This window comes from Leucopleurus acutus, assembly GCF_964270905.1.
Source record: "Leucopleurus acutus genome assembly, chromosome: 16".
In the NCBI taxonomy this organism is placed as follows: Eukaryota; Metazoa; Chordata; class Mammalia; order Artiodactyla; family Delphinidae; genus Leucopleurus; species Leucopleurus acutus.
In genome coordinates this window covers 7,345,574-7,364,048 of record NC_139158.1, presented here as the reverse complement: position 1 = coordinate 7,364,048, position 18,475 = coordinate 7,345,574, and the positions used below count along the sequence as shown (strand labels likewise).

The window sequence follows — 18,475 nt, the reverse complement described above, 5'->3', positions numbered from 1 at the left end:
AACCCTTCCTTGGCGGCATCCGTTAGTCCCTCCCCGGTAAGTCCTCTCCCCACACCCTCGTGGGGCGGGGAGCCCGGGGCAGCCCAGAGACGTGGGGGAGGGGTGGACTTTTGGCCCGTTTCGTTTATTCCGTCCATCTCCTCTTCAACAGCTGCCGTGCACTCTTGTCTCACTCCTCTGACCGACCTGCAGGGAAGCGGAGAGACCCAGAGAGAGGGAAGAGACCAACCAGAGACAGACCTGGGCCAAGGAAGAGGCAGAGGCTGCAGGCTGCCTCCCTCTCTCTCCCCAGCCTGCCTTAACCGCCGTCCTTAGCCAAAGCCCCTTCAAGTTCCCCTGGGGCTCAGCCCCTCCCCTTCTCTGGGGCCCCAGGCTCCCCCCGGGGCCTGTGTCCCACCATGTCGGTGGCTGTGGAGATCTTCGGCTTCTTCGTCGCAGCCCTGGGGCTGCTGATGCTAGGGGTGACCCTGACACACAGCAGCTGGCGAGTGTCCACCGTGCACGGGAACGTCATCACCACCAGCACCATCTTCGAGAACCTCTGGTACAGCTGTGCCACCGACTCCCTTGGAGTCTACAACTGCTGGGAGTTTCCGTCCATGCTGGCCCTCTCTGGTACGGGGTGGGGAGAGCTGAGGGGAGCAGAGGGAGGCGGGAGGTTGGAGAGACCCCGGCAAGGGTGGGTGCTGCCTGCGGTCTGACCTTGGGCGCCATACAGATACGGGAGGCCCAATCCAGCTGGGAGACCTGGGTTCCTGAAGCCGGGAGTGCCGGGGGCAGCCCTCTGGAACTGCGGTGGAGGCCTCACCACACGTGGCCCCCTGCTCTGACTTGACCCTCTGTCTTTGTGGCTACAAGTGCAGGCACTGGGGCCAGAGTGCCGGCTTCAGCACCTGCCTTTGACTAGCTCTGTGCCCCGGGCAGGTGACAAAATGAGCTGCATTTGACCCATCTGTAAGATTACGGTCATAATGGCACTGGTTCACCGGGTGGTCGTGAGGATTATATGAGATAAAATGCGCAAAATGTTAATGTGATGTGAGCATCTATATTCGCTCAATCAAATTCAGCATTTTAGTTTCAGGGTGGGAGTGCTGGGGCTCGTGGGGTGAAGAGGAAACCTCATCTTGGATTCTTGGGGGGTGAGATACTTAAAAGTCTCCGTAGCTTCGCCAGGCTTCCACTGGAGCATTGGTCTCACCTCCATGGTGAGTTCTAAAGGACTGTTTTAAAGGGAGTCCTCTTGCACATCTCAGTGTCCACTGTAAGCAGGGGTGTGTGTGTGTGTGTGTTTGGGTTTCTTGGGTCAACGTACTTTTTTGAGCTTCTTGGCGGGCTGGAGCCTACAGCTCTTTTGGCCCAGAAAGTTCCTCCGTGGTGGCTGAAGCATCGTCCTGCTCCCTGCTCACCTATGAGTAGCACCCGCATTGTCCCCAGGAGAGTCCTTCAGTCGGCCCCTCGCCAGGCCAAGAGGGGATGACAAGAAGCCCTATGCAGTGCAGCTCCCGTGCCCTCACTGGGTGCTCACGGAGGCGTCATGCTCTTCCAGGCCCCCTGCTGCAGGGGCCAGGTGGTAGGGGAAAGAGCCGAGGTCAGCATGCCACGAAATCGCCCCCGTGTATGTCAAAGATGCTCTGAGCCGTTAGGGAGTCCAGGTGGGTCTCTCGTGCCCCCACTATTACCAGAATCTCCTGAGGCAGCTACAGGGGCTTCATGCTCTCATCCCATCCAGGATGCCCGCCCCCCCCTGAAAAAAGCCCTCTGTAAAAGTTGAGTACAGTCTGGGCCAGACACCCAGAATGCTGGGTGGCCAGAACAGACATTGGCGGCAGCCACTCAGCAGCCCTGGCCACCCCCTGACTTACCCCTCAACCACACCATGGTGTAAGGAGGGGCCCCAACTTGGACTGCTGCTTGAAACCTCTCGTGAGTGTGCACGAAAGACAATGAAAGACAGGGGTGCGAGGGTGTGCTGAGGGGGAGAGCAGAGAGCGCAGCTGCCCAGGCTGAGGTTCCAGGCATTGTGCCGCACGCTTCACATGCGCCATTTCAGTGCTGATAACAGCCCCGCTGTTGGCGCTGTTAGTAACCTCATCTTCCAGAAGCTGGAAGACTGCAAGGTGTCCTGCCCAGAGCCACACAGGTGGTAGGGGGGCTGGAATCCAGACTCGTGTGTATCATGAGCCCGCTGATACTTCCTTCCCAGGCTGGTTCTGGTCCTGGGAAGGTTCCTATCAATTATTCACCTCGCAGCCACCCAGCCCATGCTCTTATGGGCCCTTCAATAATCTCTCTTTGTCTACGAGAGCTACCTGAGGATCGTGGGGATGGCTGGCTGGATGGATGGGGAGAGGGTGGGAACTCCGGAAGGAGCGGCTGGGAATAAGAAAATGCTCCCAGAGAACTCTGTCGCTCTTCCCTGCTCCCCAACTCTGGGCCGCTTCACATCCTCCTGGCAGGGACCCAGCCTTTCCCCTTCAACACAGGTGGCACTGCCCCACCCGGTTAAGGGGTGCAAGGTCCTTGGGAGTGCTTGGCAACTATCAAAGACAGAGAAGGAGGAAGGGGGGCCAGAAAGGGAGCAGCCTTTTTCTTGGAGTTTGAGAAAGGGGAAACAGGCACTGAAAGCATGTGCGCTAGACTGACCTGGATTGGTCCTAGGCCCAGGTATCCCACGTTCCAGATAAGAAACTGCCCTTTACCCAGTGACCCATAGGTCACTGCTGCCCCCTATCGGTCACTCCAGGAAGAGGCTCAGTTCAGGATGTCGGGCACTGCGCTGGGCACTAAATGGGACCTAGTAGATGTGGGGAAAGGGAGGGGGTGCTTGGGTGCAGTGTCTGTAATACCCAGCAGAGCACGGCGGTTCTCAACCAGGGGTGATTTTTTGACGATGTCTAAACATTTTGATTGTCCTGTTTGGGGGGATTGCTACTGGTGCCTAGTGGGCAGAGGCCAAGGATGCTGCTAAACGTCCTACAATGCAGAGAATGCCCCCCAGAACAAAGCATTATCCGGCCAAAGCGTCAGTGGCGCCAAGGAGAAGCCCTGTAATGGCGGTAGAGGCGAAGTGCGCCTGCGCAGGCGGGAGGGTCAGGCGGCGCTGAGCCTCGTTGGCACTGAGTTGAGCTCCTGGGATGGAGGGGCGTGTGACCCCTCGGCCTGACCCCTTAGTCTGGATGGGGCCTGAAGGACAGGGAGAGGACTTGAGGGCTTTTAGGGACTGAGGCCTGAGCAGATTGTATAAGGGGCTGCCTGTCGTAGCCGGGAGAGCAGATGGAGGGGAAGGGGCCGGCTCCGGGACCCATGGCTGTGTCCCACCTCCCTAGGGTACATCCAGGCCTGCCGGGCGCTCATGATCACCGCCATCTTCCTGGGCTTCCTGGGCCTCTTCCTAGGCATGGTGGGGCTGCGCTGCACGAACATTGGGGATCTGGAGCCCTCCAGGAAAACCAAGCTGGCGGCCACCGCAGGGGCCCTAAACATACTGGCTGGTAATTGGGGGCAAGTGATGGGGGGACGCTGTGCCGTGGTGGGGGTGGGGTGGCCCGTGGCCCAGACTGCAGGGTTGCCTCACCTTCCCCTTTGCATTGACACCTGCCCTCTCTCCCAGCTCACCCCACTCTCACCCATACTCACCAGATCCCTTGGTTACAAATCAGTCCATCAGCAATGTTTCTTGAGCCCGCACTAGGAGCCAGGCAGTGGGAGGGACTCCAAAGGTGAGAGTTTCTGCCCTCCAGAGCTTACAGCCTGGATGGGAAGACCAGAGTTAGGACATGCGCGCGCGCGTGCGCGCGCGCACACACACACACACACACACACACACACACACACACACACACACACACACGCTGTACACAATAACAGTACCATGTGACTCACCATCCCTTTTCAATTTGCAAAACATTTCTGCACACATCACCTCACAACAAGCCTGTGAGGCAGGGCAGGTCTTGTCCTGTTCTCCAGATGTGGAAACAGGCTCAGAAAGGCCAGGTGGCTTGCTGGAAGACAAGCCCCAGGGGGCGGCCAGGCTGGACCTATTGTCCGGGGGCCCGGCTGGCTTCAGGCCTTCATGCACCGAGCGGTGAAGACCTGGCACAGCGCTGAGGGCTCTAGGAGGCCAAGGAAAGGGGGGTCAGGGCAGGCAGGGCTGATGGGGAAGACTGCTTGGGCTTTTGAGGATGGGGAGGACTTGGATGAGCAGATTCCCAGCGAGGAAACTGTGTCCAGGCGCTAGAGGTAGGAATGCCAGGGCAGATCGGGGATGAACAGGGGGAAGAGGGGCTGAGGAGCAGAGTGGAGACCACAGGAGAGGTGGGCTGCGGTAGGGTCCTGGGGGCTGGATCGAGCAGCCTGCAGTTGACGTAGGAAACATAGGAAACAGAAGAGTCATGAGCTGGAGAGGGGAAACGAAAGGGATCCAGTGAAACTTGCTCTTGGACTTGAGGCCCACGTCCTGCTCTCCGGGCCGCCCTTCCTCCGCAGGGCCTAGTGCGGTTCTCCTCTCTCTCCCCCAGGTGTCTGTGGGATTGTGACCATCTCCTGGTACGCCTTCCACATCACCCGGGACTTTTTCGACCCCTTGTACCCCGGAACCAAGTGAGTGTGGGAGCCCCACCCACGGGGGTAGTGGGTGGGCCTCTGCCCCACCCTGAGCTAGCACCACCTGCTCATCGTCCTTGTCCCCAGGTACGAGCTGGGCCCCGCTCTCTACCTGGGCTGGAGCGCCTCCCTGCTCGCCATCCTGGGTGGCATCTGCCTCTTCTCCAACTGCTGCGGCTCTCGGAACCAGGACCACGGCGCCAGGTAAGGGAGGGCGTGCCGCGAGGGGCGGGGCGCGGGGCGAGGGCTGCATCTCCCTCTGACCCGGGTTCTCTCCCCTGCCAGCATCCGGCTTCCGTACAAGGCCCCGGCAATGCCCGCCAAAAGCCTCGCTGCCCGCCTGCCCACCTCGGCCTCGGATGAAGAAGGCGACAGCAGCTTTGGCAAGTACGGGAAAAACGCTTACGTGTAGGTGGCCTGGCCTGTGGACCCCATTCCCTTCCCACTGCCCCCAGTGGAGAGGGGTCCCCGTAAACCCGGGGCTGCAGGCGCAGGACCCTGCTCGCGGTAACAAGCTCAGGGCCAAGCCACGCTTCAGGCTCCGCCCCGTGCCCGGAAGCCGCGCCCAGCTCTGACCTCAGGCTCCGCCTTCCCTGTCGGAGCTCCGCCCTGGTCACGCCTCTTTCGTCTGGCCCCCTGGATCCTCTCAGGCCAAGAACAAGCTTCCTGAGAACTCACCTCTGGCCCCTGAGGCTGGACCCCTCTTAACCTTCTGAGTCTGGGTTCTGGGCCGTTAAGGGGGCGGAGGCGTCCCCGAGTGTTTGTGGTCTGTATAAATACTTGCATAAATAAATTTGTATTGCGAACTGTTCAGGGGTTGAAGGTGTCATGAGGCAGCTGGCCCAGCAAGGGACCCTGGGTGCCGCCTCAGTTCCTGGACCCCAGGCTGTCACCTGTTCTCCTCTCCATCGCCTTTGGACTGTCCCATCCAGCAGAAGAGGCGAGGAGTGGCAGGTGATTTCTAGACTGTGGCACTGTCACAACTACCGATAAGGGCCATCAAGGAGCAGATAAGGAATATCCAGCTCTAGGAACCGGAATAGCAGAGATACCCTCTGGCCAGACCTTTCTCACAGCTGTACAAGGAGACAGTTGGTCTAGAGCAGAGCTTCTTTACCTGGGCCTGAGAGTGGATATCAGAAACTGACAAGCCCTTTGAAACTGTGTCAAATCAACCAGGCCTGGTGCAAGTACAGTTTTCTGGGGACGGTTCAATAACTTCCAGAGGGACTTCCCTGGTGACGCAGTTAAGAATCCGCCTGCTAATGCAGGGGACACGGGTTCAAGCCAAGGTCCGGGAAGATCCCACATGCCGCGGAGCAGCTAAGCCTGTGCGCCACAACTACTAAGCCTGCGCTCTACAGCCCACGAGCCACAACTACTGAAGCCCGCGTGCCTAGAGCCCGTGCTCCACAACAAGAGAAGCCACCGCAATGAGAAGCCCGCGCACCACAATGAAGAGCAGCCCCCACTCGCCGCAACTAGAGAAAGCCCATGCCCAGCAACAAAGACCCAACTCAGCCAAAAATAAATAAATTTATTTTTAAAACTTATAACTTCCAGGGCTTCCCTCGTGGAGCAGTGGTTGAGAGTCCGCCTGCCGATGCAGGGGACATGGGTTCGTGCCCCGGTCCGGGAAGATCCCACATGCCGCGGAGCGGCTGGGCCCGTGAGCCATGGCCGCTGAGCCTGCGCATCCGGAGCCTGTGCTCCGCAGCGGGAGAGGCCACAACAGTGAGAGGCCCGCGTACCGAAAAAAAACACAAAAAACAAACAAACAAAAAAACAATAAAATAAGGCACAAATGAACTATCTACAAAACAGAAACAGACTCATCGACACATGTACCATTTTCAACACTATTTTCTTCTTTGCTAGAAGCTACAGCAGCAAGACCGGGGCCCTGCCCTCAGAGAACTCACAGGCTGGGAAAAAACAGAAATGCAGACAGCTAGTTACCATGTAATAGGCAAGGTGCTAAGGCTACTCCAGGAATCTTCCAGTTTTTGAGGAACTAGCTATGAGAAACTCAGCAACAAACTGCTTTAGGTCTTGGGCAATGATGTCAACAGCTGAGTACTTACCAGACGCCAGGCACTGGGCTTGGTACAGTCTCATTTAATCCTCACAATTTCTGGGAGGTGGCTGTAACAGAGTCAAAGAGGCAAAGTGACCTGTCCAAGCTAGTAATGATTGGTAGTACAGTAATTAGTAAGTAGTGGGCCCAAGGTCTGAGACTGAAGACCCAAATGGCCTGTTTCCCAGAATCCCTGGCTCTCCAAACTAATCCATGTCAATTATTATTATTATTAATATTTTATTTAGTTAGTTAGTTGTGCCAGGTCTTAGTTGCAGCAAGTGGGCTCCTTAGTTGCAGCTCATGGGCTCCTTAGTTGTGGCACATGGGCTCCTTAGTTGTGGCATGCAAACTCCTAGTTGTGGCATGCATGTGGGATCTAGTTCCCTAACCAGGGACTGAACCCAGGCCCCCTGCGTTGGGAGTGCAGAGTCTTAACCACCGCACCACCAGGGAAGTCCCTAATCCTTGTCAATTAAATTTAAAGCTCATTGAGGTCTTTAGGTGGGAGCGCCCCACTCTTCAGCCTTCCAGATCCTAGCATTAACCTCTTCTGCCCCTGCGGGCCCAGGAAGGGTCTGTGCTGCCCTACCACATGACACTGGATCTAGAAGCTTCTAGCCTCTAGAAGCTTTGGCATAGTGTAGATTCCCCAAAGACCAAGGTGTTTCCCAAGGTGGGGACAAAGTCTCCACTAGTACACAGGAGCTGGCAAAAATTGCTCAAGGTTTCCCTTGAGGAGTTAAGGTTTCAAATGGGGTTCTGGAGATCTTTCCTAGAGAAGTTCAATGAATGACTTGGGGACCCAATCAGCATCAGAGCGTCAGGAGCCCCTGGGGTCTGGCTCTGTCCTATCAAGGTCAGTTGGGGAAGACTGAGTGTGTCACTGAGTAGACAAATCTTCCAGCAAGCAGAACCTCTGTGATTCTTTTTATAGCAACAAAATAGGAAACAAAGTCAGTAAATTTAGGAAATAAACCAAAGAGATTGTGCTGACTCAGTGGAAATCTGACAGGAATTCCGACGCAGGTGATCACAGTGCAGCACAGAAGGTGTTTCTCAGCCCAGAAATGGTCTTATTTTTTTGGCCATGCCTGTGGCTTGTGGGATCTTAGTTCCCCAACCAGGGATCGAACCCAGGGCCCTGGCAGCAAAAGCACCGAGTCCTAACCATGGGACCACCAGGGAATTCTATTTACTTTCTTGACGATACTTCTTGGTGGAGAGAAAAATAGAACGGTTAGGATCTAGGAAAGTTTCCCTTCCTGAGAGCAAGATAATTAATCTAGGCCAAGAGTTTGCAGCCAGCAGACTGAATTCCTGATGTCCCAGTTACTATTGCTGTATAACCAACCATCCCAAGGCTCCAAGGCATAAACCATTTTATTATACACAGAGATTCTGCAAGTCAGGAATTTAGACAGGACACAGCAGAGACAGCCAGTGTCTGCTCCACGATGTTGAGGACACGGCTAGGAAGACTCAAATGGTTGAGGGTAAGTTGATGTCTGGGGGTTGGAATCATCAGGAAGCATCTTCACTCCTATGATGGAAGCCTGGGCTGGGATGGCTTGAAGGCTTGGCTCAGCCGGACCCGTCAATGGGAGGACCTGCACGTGGCCTCTGGGTGTAGCTGGGCTTCCTCACAGCATGGCAGCTTCAGGATGGTTGTGTTTCTTACATGGTAGCCGCAGGCTCCCAAAGCAAGTGTCCTGGGGACAAGGCAGAAGCTGCACTGCCTCCTACCACCTCGCCTTGAGTGTCATGTGGTCGCTCTTCTACCATTTTCTACTGGTCCAAGCACGCATAAGCCTGCCCAGATCCCAGGGGAAGGGGACCAAGCACCACCTTTTGATGAAAGGATAGTAAAAAATTTTACATCCATTTTTCAAAACCACCACACTGAGGACTGTCTCTAAACCCTGTCCTCACCACCACTGAACACGAAGATGTCACCAACACCACTTGCCCAACCAAGTCTCCAGAGGAAGGGTAGGAAGCTCCTCAGGAAGACACTGGGAATATGTGGGCCAACCCCAAGGAAGTCCCCAGTAGTGGGGAGAAGAGCCTAAGAAGTTCCTTAACGCCAGCTTGGCTGGATCTCATTAATATCTTACTGAAGTAATTTGTGCAACAAATATTTCCTAAGCACCTGGTTTGCTATGTTGCAACAGGGTACGGGGCCTTAAGACGGCAACTCCAAGGCACTTAAGAGCTCACAGCTTGCAATCCACTTAGAGAAGGTGTGGGTGTAAGAAGCTCTAATAGCACAGAAGTTACAGCACCCAGGGCCACCGAGAACAGGGGCCTCTATACCGTGAACTTCCTGACGCTTCCCAGAAACTTCTGGGTTCTCTCTGCTCCTAATAATTTCACACACTACAGCCCCTGGTAAGAGGGGCTTCCTAAGGACAAGTGCTGCCTCAGACAGGCAGCACCAAGAATGAGGTCCCAGTCTCTCCCATCTGGTTAAGAACCAGAGGACAAAGACAGTGCTGGTGCCTTCTGTGGCGCCTTCTATACCCCCATCCCCACCCCTCCCCTCACTCCACTTCCCCATAACCAGTCCTGGGAGCCAGCGATACTCAAAAGATACCCGGAGGAACTATAGAAACAAAATTAAAAAAAAAAAATAAAACAACTAAATCAATAACCCAAATAGTGACATAAAGCAGCCAAGGGGCTTCCCTGGTGGCACAGTGGTTGAGAGTCCGCCTGCCAATGCAGGGGACACAGGTTCAATCCCTGGTCCGGGAAGATCCCACATGCTGCAGAGCAACTAAGCCCGTGCGCCACAACTACTGAGCCTGTGCTCTAGAGCCCGTGCTCTGCAATAAGAGAAGCCACTGCAACGAAGAATAACCCCTGCTCACTGCAACTAGAGAAAGCCTGTGCACAGCAATGAAGACCCAACGCGGCCATAAATAAATAAATAAACAAATTTATATATACATAAAAAAGAAAGAAGCAGCCAAGAAATGCAAAGACCTGGGGGTGGCAGGAGAATGGGACAAAATCTTTCACAGTCAGGGACCATGAGGGGCAGACAGCGGGAGTAGGGAAAGACACAGAGCAGTGAGTTCGAGAGACAGGAGACCCATCAGCCTCACCCCCAAAACCCCACAGGACCACACAGGCAGGCTCCTCCTTGCACAAGACCTTTTATTACAACAGCGCTCTGAGGGCTCGGCCCACTGCCCTGCCACAGTCCCTGGGAGCAAGACTGGTCTTCCCTGGAGGACAGGACACGAGCTTCATTGGGCTCCTCTCTTGGTCCAGGGGGAGTGCCTTTCCTTTCGGTGATGCCCTCTCCGAGGCCAGGTGATGCACGGAAGGCCTTCCTCTCTGCGGACGCCTAGGGTCATACAGTCCACTTCAGGCACCTGCAAGGCAGAGGAAGCCCAGGATGAGCAGAGGGTCCAGGAGGCTGTGGGGGGAGGAGGGGGAGGGTGTGGACCCGGGGGAGCCCCCTCTCACCTGGTCTCCTGGTGGGTGCCCAGGCAGCGCACAGTACAGTACCGGGCGCCACAGCTGACACAGGTGTAGGGGGAGGGGAAGCCACAGACAGCACAGAAGGGGCGCTGGGGCCGGGATGGGGGTCCTGCACAGGCCGTCAGGTAGTTGGGGCCCTCAGCCACACTCAGGTTCTGCAGAGACAAGGGGGCTGGCCCTGTGACCCCTCTGTCCCCTTCCAGGAACACCTGCCGGGGCCAAGGATGTCTGCAGGTGCATCCCTGCCCTGTGGGGTCCTCCCCAGCCAGCTCCTCTCACCTGCTCCTCCAGCAAGGCCTGAAAGTTTTTTCGGAAGCGAAGTTTAAAATGATCACCACGAGTTTTCTTCTTTTTCTTTCCTAGAGGTCAAGAGCAATGAGTTACTTGGCACGTGCCAAGGAAGACACTGGTTCTTTGCTTCACCGTTCCGATCCCCCATGTCCATTCATTGCCCAGGTGCCCACCTGGGTTCTAAGCCGGCCTCTCTCTACCACCCTTCCCTGCCCCCCACTTCTCCAAGCCAAGCCTTCCTCCATCTCCACCCTCCCTATATCTAGAGCTTTGTGTCTGAGCTCAAGGGATCTCAGAGCTCATCGGCTCCAGCTTCTTCATTCTATTGATACATACAGGAAAGGAAACTGAGGCACAGAAAGGGAGAGCAGCTGGCTCAAAGGAGCCAGAGGAGCTCCTGGATCACCCATCCCCCAGCCTGATGTCCTTACAAACCCTGACCGGGGCAGGCTCTTCCCTCCTCCTGCAGCCTTGTCTCCTGGCACCTGGCCCCCGCTTCCTCCTCCACCCGACTCACCAGTGTCTGCATCATCATCAAACTGAGGCAGCCGCTTGCCGAGCTGGGGGAGCCCTGCGTGGGGGTCGTCCTGGAAGTTGTCATTCTCCAAGGCCTCGAGCTGCCTGTTGATGCGGCGTTGTCGGGCCGCCCGGTCCAGCACCCGCCGCTGTCCAGGGTCCTGGGAGCGAACTAGATGGGATGGGGCCAGAAGAGTTATGGGGTCAGAGAAGGGAGAAGCTGGGGCGGCCTTGGCTCTGGGCCATGTGTGGAAGACGTCCAGGGGTTGGGGAGGCACAGCTCTCTGATCTCATCCTAGTCCCCCAGCCCTTGGCCCCTGTATCTTCTCCCAATATATCACCCACTCTGGCTGCTTCCTTCCCAGCTACCTAAGGCTGCCGTTTCAGTCACTCATGCCTTTCTTTTTAAAAAAATATTTATTTATTTACTTATTTATTTATTCGCCTACGCTGGGTCTTAGTTGCGGCACGCAGGATCTTCATTGTTGCATTAGTTGTGGCATGCGGGATTCTTAGTTGCGCCACGTGAACTCTTAGTTAAGGCATGCAGAATCCAGTTCCCTGACCAGGGAACGAACCTGGGCGCCCTGAACTGGGAGCGTGGACTCTTAGCCACTGGACCACCAGGTAAGTCCCCATTCATGCCTGTTTTCTATCCTTTTGGCCCCAGCCTTTCCTCCCAATCCCAGACCCAGCCAATGAAATGCCTCCTGGAGACCTCTCACTGCTGGCCGAAATCACAAAACCATGGTGACGGAGACCACAGTACACTCGGGGCTTCCAGGCTCCACTGGGACCTTGATGCACTCAGCCTTCAAACTCAGCAATCTCATTTCCCACCTAAAAGGAAATGAGCCACCATGGAGAGATGCTCAACCATCAGCCTACCCTCAATCCTAACTGCATGGGTACCCCCCGCCCCTCCATTCCAAGTGGATGCACCCCCAAGTCCCACTGCTAAACCCAAACCCTCTACCTCTAGCTCGAGTCCTCCCTGACTCTTGCATCTTCAACCCCTCCCACTCAACTGGTACTTTCCCCTCCAGAGAAAAACCTGATCAACTCTCACGTGTCTATCCAACTTCATACCTACTCTGCTTTGAGAGCGCAGTCCATGGTAAGTTTTATTTCCTTACCTCCCATCCACTCCTAACCAACCCCTGGCAAACCAACTTCCATTCAATGGGAACCACTCACACTCAGGACACCAGCAACCATCTAGGGCCAAATCCAGTGTGTTTGCTTGAGCTCTCCATAGCCTGAGACTGTGTCTATATGTCACATTTTAGTAATTCTTGCAATATTTCACACGTTTTCATTATTATTATCTTCGTTATGGTGATCTGTGACCAGTGATCTTTGATGTTACTATTGTAATTGTTTTCGGGCATCACAAATTGCGCCCATACAAGACGGCAAACTTGACTGATAAATGTGTGTGTGTTCTGACTGCTCTAGCGGTCGGCTGTCCCAAGTCTCTCTCCCTGTCCTCGGGCTTCCCGATTCCCTGAGACCCAACAATATTGAAATCAGGCCAATTAATAACCTTACAGTGGCCTCTAAGTGTTCAAGTGAAAGGAAGAGCTACATGTCTCTCACTTTAAATCAAAAGCTAGAAATGATTATGCTTAGTGAGGAAGGCATGTCAGAAGCTGAGACAGGCCAAAAGCTAGGCCTCTTGCACCAAACAGCTAAGTTGTGAATGCAAAGGAAAAGTTCTTGAAGAAAATTAAAAGTGCTAGTTCAGTCAACACCCGAATGACAAGGAAGCAAAACAGCCTTACTGCTCATATGGAGAAAGATTTAGTGGTCTGGAAAGAAGATCAAACCAGCCACAACATTCCCTTAATCCAAAGCCTAATAAAGAGCAAGGCCCTAACTCTTTTCAATTCTACAAGGGCTGAGAGAGGTGAGGAAGCAGCAGAAACAAAGTGTGAAGCGAGCAGAGGTTGGTTCATGAGGTTTGAGGAAAGAAGCCAGGGACTTCCCGGGTGGCGCAGTGGTTAAGAATCCACCTGCCAATGCAGGGGACATGGGTTCGATCCCTGGTCCGGGAAGATCCCACATGCCGCGGAGCAACTAAGCTCGTGTGCCGCAACTACTGAGCTTGCGCTCTAGAGCCCACGAGCCACAACTACTGAGCCTGCGCGCTACAACTACTGAAGCCCGTGTGCCTAGAGCCCGTGCTCCGCAATAAGAGAAGCCACCTCAATGAGAAGCCCACGCACCGCGATGAAGAGTAGCCCCCACTCGCTGTAACCAGAGAAAGCCCGTGCACAGCAACAAAGACCCAACGCAGCCAAAAATAAATAAATAAATAAGTAAATTTATTAAAAAAAAAAAATTTTTTTTTTTTTAAATAGGAAAGAAGCCGTCTCCATAACATAAAAGTGCAAGTTGAAGCAGCAAGTGCTGACGTAGAGGGACTTCCCTGGCGTCCTGTGGCTAAGACTCCACACTCCCAATGCAGGGAGCCTGGGTTCGATCCCTGGTCAGGGAACTAGATCCCACATGCTGCAACTAAGAGCTCGCATGCCGCAATTAAAGACCCGGCACAGCCAAATAAATAAATAAATATATTTTTTTAAAGTGCTGTTGTAGAAGCTACAGTAAGTTATTCAGAAGCTCTAACTAAGGGAATTCCCTGGTGGTCCAGTGGTTAGGACTGTGCGCTTTCACTGCTGTGGGCCCGGGTTCGATCGCTGACCGAGGAACTAAGATCCCGCAAGCTGCGCAGCACGGCCAAAAAAAAAAAAAATCAGAAGATCTACCTAAGATAATTAATGAAGGTGGCAACACTAAACAACAGACTTCCAATGTAGACAAAACTGCCTTCTATTAGAAGAAGCCATCCAGGACTTTCATAGCTAGAGAGGAGAAGTCAATGCCTGGCTTCAAAGGTTCAAAGGATAGGATGACTCTCTTGTTAGGGGCTAGAGCAGCTAGCTGGTAACTTTAAGTTGAAGCCAATGCTCACTTACCCTTCTGAACATCCTAGGGCCCTTAAGAATTAGGCTAGATCTATTCTGCCTGCGCTCTATAAATGGAAAAACAAAGCCTGGATGGCAGCACATTTGTTTACAACATAGTTTACCGAATATTTGAAATCCATTGTTGATACCTACTTCTCAGAAAAAAAAGATACTTTTCAAAATATTACTGCTCATTGACAATGCACCTGCTCACCCAAGAGCTCTAATGGAGATGTACAACAAGATCAATGTTGTTTTCACGCCTGCTAACACAATATCCATTCTGCAGCCCAGGGATTAAGCAGTAATTTTGACTTTCAAGTCTTATTATCTAAGAAATATATTTCATAAGCCTACAGCTGCCATAGATAATGATTCCTCTGATGGAGCTGGGCAGAGTCAATTGAAAACCTTCTGGAAAGGATTCACCATTCCAGATGACATGAAGAACATTTGTGATTCATGGGAAGAGGTCAAAATGGCAACATTAACAGGAGTTTGGAAGAAGTTGATTCCAACCCCCATGGATGACTTTGAGGGATTCAAGACTTCAGTGGAAGTAACTGCAGATGTGGTGGAAACAGCAAGAGAACTATAATTAGAAGGGGAGCCTGAAGATGTGACTGAATTGCTGAAATCTCATGATAAAACTCATGGATGAGGAGTTGCTTCCTCTGGATGAGCCAAGAAAGTGGTTTCTTTTTTTCTTTTTTTTTGCGGTACGCGGGCCTCTCACCGCTGCGGCCTCTCCCGCTGCAGAGCACAGGCTCCAGACGCGCAGGCTCAGCGGCCATGACTCACGGGCCTAGCCGCTCCGCGGACTAGGGGCACGAACCCATGTCCCCTGCATCGGCAGATGGACTCTCAACCAGTGCACCACCAGGGAAGCCCAAGAAAGATAAGATTAGATTTTATCTTCAGATAAAATCTACTCAAGGTGAAGATGTGTGAAGATTGTTGAAACAACAACAAATGATTCACAGTATCACATAACAGGGAATTCCCTGGCAGTCCAGGGGTTAGGACTATGAGCTCCCATTGCAGTGGGCCAGGGTTCAATCCCTAGCTGAGGAACTAAGATTCTGCAAGCTGTGTGGGGACAGAAGGAAGGAAGGGAGGGAGGAGAAAGAAAGGGAAAGGAAAGGAAAGGAAAAAACAAAGACTTTTAAAAAATAGAATATTATATAACTTAGTTGATAAAGCTTGAGAGGATTGATTCCAATTTTGAAAGAAGTTCTACTCTGGGTAAAACGCTATCAAACAGCATTGCAGGCTACAGAGAAAACCTTCACGAAAGGAAGAGTCAATCAATGTGGCAAACGTCACTGCTGTCTTACTTTAAGCGACTGCCACAGCCACCCCAGCCTTCAGTAACCATCACCCTGATCAGTCAGCAGCCATCCACACTGAGGCAAGACCCTCCACCAGCAAAAGAAGTTACAACGCGCTGAAGTCTCACACGATGGCTAGCATTTCTTAGCAATAAAGTACTTTTAAATTAAGGCATGTACATTTTTAAAAGACATAATGCTATTGCACACTTAACTGACTATAACGTAAAAATAAAAAAGATTTCTTTTGGCCATGCCGAGCAGCATGTGGAATCTTAGTTCCCCGACCAGGGACTGAACCCGTGCCCCCTGCAGTGGAAGCGTGGAGTCTTAACCGCCGGATAGCCAGGGAAGTCCCTAAACATAATTTTTATATGCACTGGGAAATAAAAAAATTTGTGTGACTCACTTTATTGCGATATTTGCTTTATTGCAGTGGTTTAGAACCAAACCTGCATATCTCTGAGATCTGCCTGTACTAAGCTCTTTGCATAAATGGAATTCTTTAATCTTTACGTCAACCTTATGAAATAGGTATCATTATCATCCCCAGTTTACTGGAGTTCAGAGGTTAAGAAACCTGTCCAAAGTTTACACAGCTATTAATAAGCACCTGGGTCAGAATTCAAACCCAGAACTGCCCAGCATCAAAAAAGATCCTCTTCAGCGCTGTACTATACTGCCTCCCTTCCAAGTACCAGGCGGTTCTGGGAATACAACCAGAGCTTACAGTCAGGTGGGGAATATAAATGATCAAATAAACAAGCACAGTACAGGACAGTACATGCTAGGACAGGGAAGTACAAAGTACTACAAAGCACATGACAGAAACACATAACCGGGGCTTGGGGTAGTCAGTCAGGAAGATTTTCCAGAGGAAAGAATAGAAGTTAGCCTGATTGGGTTGGGGGTGGGGTGTCTTAGGCCTTGGTACCAGCATGAGGGAAGGCCTGGATGAAAGACTGCAGTGCCTTCAATAAATTTTTTAAAGTTCTGTATGGCTGGTATATAAAGTATGTGTGTGTGCGGGGGGATGGGGATATGAGGTTAGGCAGACCATTAAGAATCTTACCTTTAAGTATCTAAAGGAATTTGGCTTTGGGACTTCCCTGGTGGTCCACTGGATAAGACTCCGAGCTCCCAATGCAGGGAGCCCGCGTTCGATCCCTGGTCAGGGAACTAGATCCCACATGCATGCTGCAACTAAGAGTTCACATGCCACAACTAAGGGGCCCGCCTGCTGCAACTAAGACCCAGCGCAACCAAATAAATTAAAACATTAAAAAAATAATAAAATAAAGGAATTTGGATTTGGGGATTTTATGGTGAGGGTGATGGAGATCCAGTGAGGGGTTTAAAGATGACATGACTGTATTTATTACAAGTCAATCTGGCAGAGTGTTCTGACCCTCATCTCTTTTTATCTGGATTCCTCAACAGCTTCCTAACTGGCCTTCCAATCTCTGAACCTGCACTACACAATAGAGCAGCCACTAGTCACATGAGGCTACTGAAATTTAGATGTAGATTAATTAAGATGTAATTAATTGGGCTTCCCTGGTGGCGCAGCGGTTGAGAGTCCGCCTGCCAATGCAGGGGATACGGGTTCGTGCCCGGACCCGTGAGCCATGGTCGCTGGGCCTGCGCGTCCGGAGCCTGTGCTCCGCAATGGGAGAGGCCACAGCAGTGAGAGGCCCGCGTACCACAAAAAAAAAAAAAAAAAAAAAAAAAATGTAATTAATTAAGATACATAAAATTTTAAATTCAGTTTCTCAATCTTGCCACATTTCAAGTGCTCAATAGCCACATGTGGCTACTGGCTGCCATACTGAATAGTGCTGATTAAGAACATTCCCATCATCCCAGAAATTTCTATTGGACGGCGCAGCTCTAGTCGCTCCAATCCATCCTCCGCATTGAAGCTAAACTCCCTTTCTAAGAGATAAATTTGTCTGGGTCACTCCCCTGCCTTAAAAGACCTTGATGGCTCTCCACCGCCCTCTCCAGAGTTCAAACTCTTCGGCAGTGTATACAATGCCTTTCAAGGGTGCCTTTTCTTAGCCTTCCAGCCTCTCTCCTCTGCAAGCCCCAGAACAGTGAACTTGGCTTCCTAAGCGATTTGCTTTTTCTTGCTCTCCTACCTTGGCAGGTGCGGTTCCCGCTGCAGGGAAGGAGTCCCCACGCACCTGCACTGAGCGAAACTGTGACTTTCAGGACTCAATCCAAGCGTTTTCCTTCCCTCCAGTCCCCTCCTTCCCAGAAGTTGGGTTGGATGCCACTCCTCCCCAAGCCCAGGCACTCTGCATCCCTCTACCATAGCACGTATCACTCTGAAATGCAGTGGTAAGTCTGCGCGTCTGCCCAGCTCCCGGAAAGCCAGTTCTTGGATGCTAAGGACCTTTTTTTCTTTCTCCATCCCCAGGGCCCGGCTTGCAGCAGGCATGAATAAAACGTGAACGGATGGTTTGGGGGTCTGCCCCGACGTCAGGACCCGAGGTCCTGGGTAGGAATTTAAGACTAATAACTGGTTGAGGGAATCCTAGGCCAGGTTCGATTTTAGAGGAGGATAGGGGGCCAACAGCCAGGGGCTCACATACCCGAAGTTTTCTTCTCCACCATTTTCACAACACAGCCGCCAGCTGAGCCTACTGCGCACGCGTTCTAAATCACGCGCTGTGGTTGGGTCATCACGACTTCCTGTGGCGCGTGCCCCTACGCGTGCGCAGTGTAATCCACCGCTTTGACTACGTAATGTTCCCTTAGAGACCAGAAAGCTTTCCGCCATATTTTATACGGGCAAAACTACTTCCGACCTCGGTGTAGTTGTGTATTTTGCGGGACCCTCGAAATGGGTCATTTTAAAGAGGTGTTGCCAGTGATCTTTCAAGAAACGTCATTTTCCTTTGGTCCGTCTGAAGATACAGTCATCACAAAGGCACCCCATGGAGCTTCTCCCCTGGGCAGTGAAGATGATGGGCCGCAGTACCAAAGAACTTGGCTTCAGTGGGCAATCCCAGAGGTCCCCGGTGACCCTCTGCCAAAACCTCAACCCCCAGATCCCTTGGGGCCGCAGACTCCTCGGCCTTCTCCCTCCCTGCCGTCAAACCCGCTCCGCGCGTCCCCACCGCCTCTTTCTGGGTCTTCCGCCCGGCTGCTCGAGGCAGGGTTGTGGCAAAGACCCGCCTCCG

The 18,475-nt window shown here is 52.7% G+C and overlaps 2 protein-coding genes across 2 annotated transcripts; one reads left to right on the top strand and one right to left on the bottom strand.

The window, feature by feature from the left end:
- Positions 1–398: 398 nt before the first annotated feature.
- Positions 399–5,020, top strand: CLDN15 (claudin 15; the record flags this gene model as incomplete). The annotated part of the gene is made up of 5 exons (XM_082856455.1): positions 399–615; positions 3,330–3,494; positions 4,524–4,605; positions 4,696–4,812; positions 4,894–5,020. 5 exons carry the CDS (start codon positions 399–401, stop codon positions 5,018–5,020), a joined length of 708 nt encoding a protein of 235 aa, XP_082712581.1.
- Positions 5,021–9,730: 4,710 nt separating this feature from the next.
- On the bottom strand, positions 9,731–17,959 carry ZNHIT1 (zinc finger HIT-type containing 1). Its single transcript, XM_082856144.1, has 5 exons — positions 17,885–17,959; positions 10,986–11,156; positions 10,457–10,536; positions 10,163–10,332; positions 9,731–10,068 (listed from the first exon to the last, which is right to left on the bottom strand). Exons 1-5 carry the CDS (start codon positions 17,904–17,906, stop codon positions 10,047–10,049), a joined length of 465 nt encoding a protein of 154 aa, XP_082712270.1. The 5' UTR covers positions 17,907–17,959; the 3' UTR covers positions 9,731–10,046.
- Between the last annotated feature and the right edge of the window lie 516 nt (positions 17,960–18,475).

What these genes read in the sequence shown, in the direction of transcription:
- ZNHIT1 (XM_082856144.1), bottom strand. Translation starts at nt 17,906, where the DNA reads ATGGTGGAGAAGAAAACTTCGG. An exon ending in AGGCCTTGCTGGAGGAGCAG is followed by an intron (nt 10,333 to 10,456) that starts GTGAGAGGAGCT and finishes TTGTCTCTGCAG; the next exon opens with AACCTGAGTGTGGCTGAGGG. An exon ending in GGCACCCACCAGGAGACCAG is followed by an intron (nt 10,069 to 10,162) that starts GTGAGAGGGGGC and finishes TCTGCCTTGCAG; the next exon opens with GTGCCTGAAGTGGACTGTAT.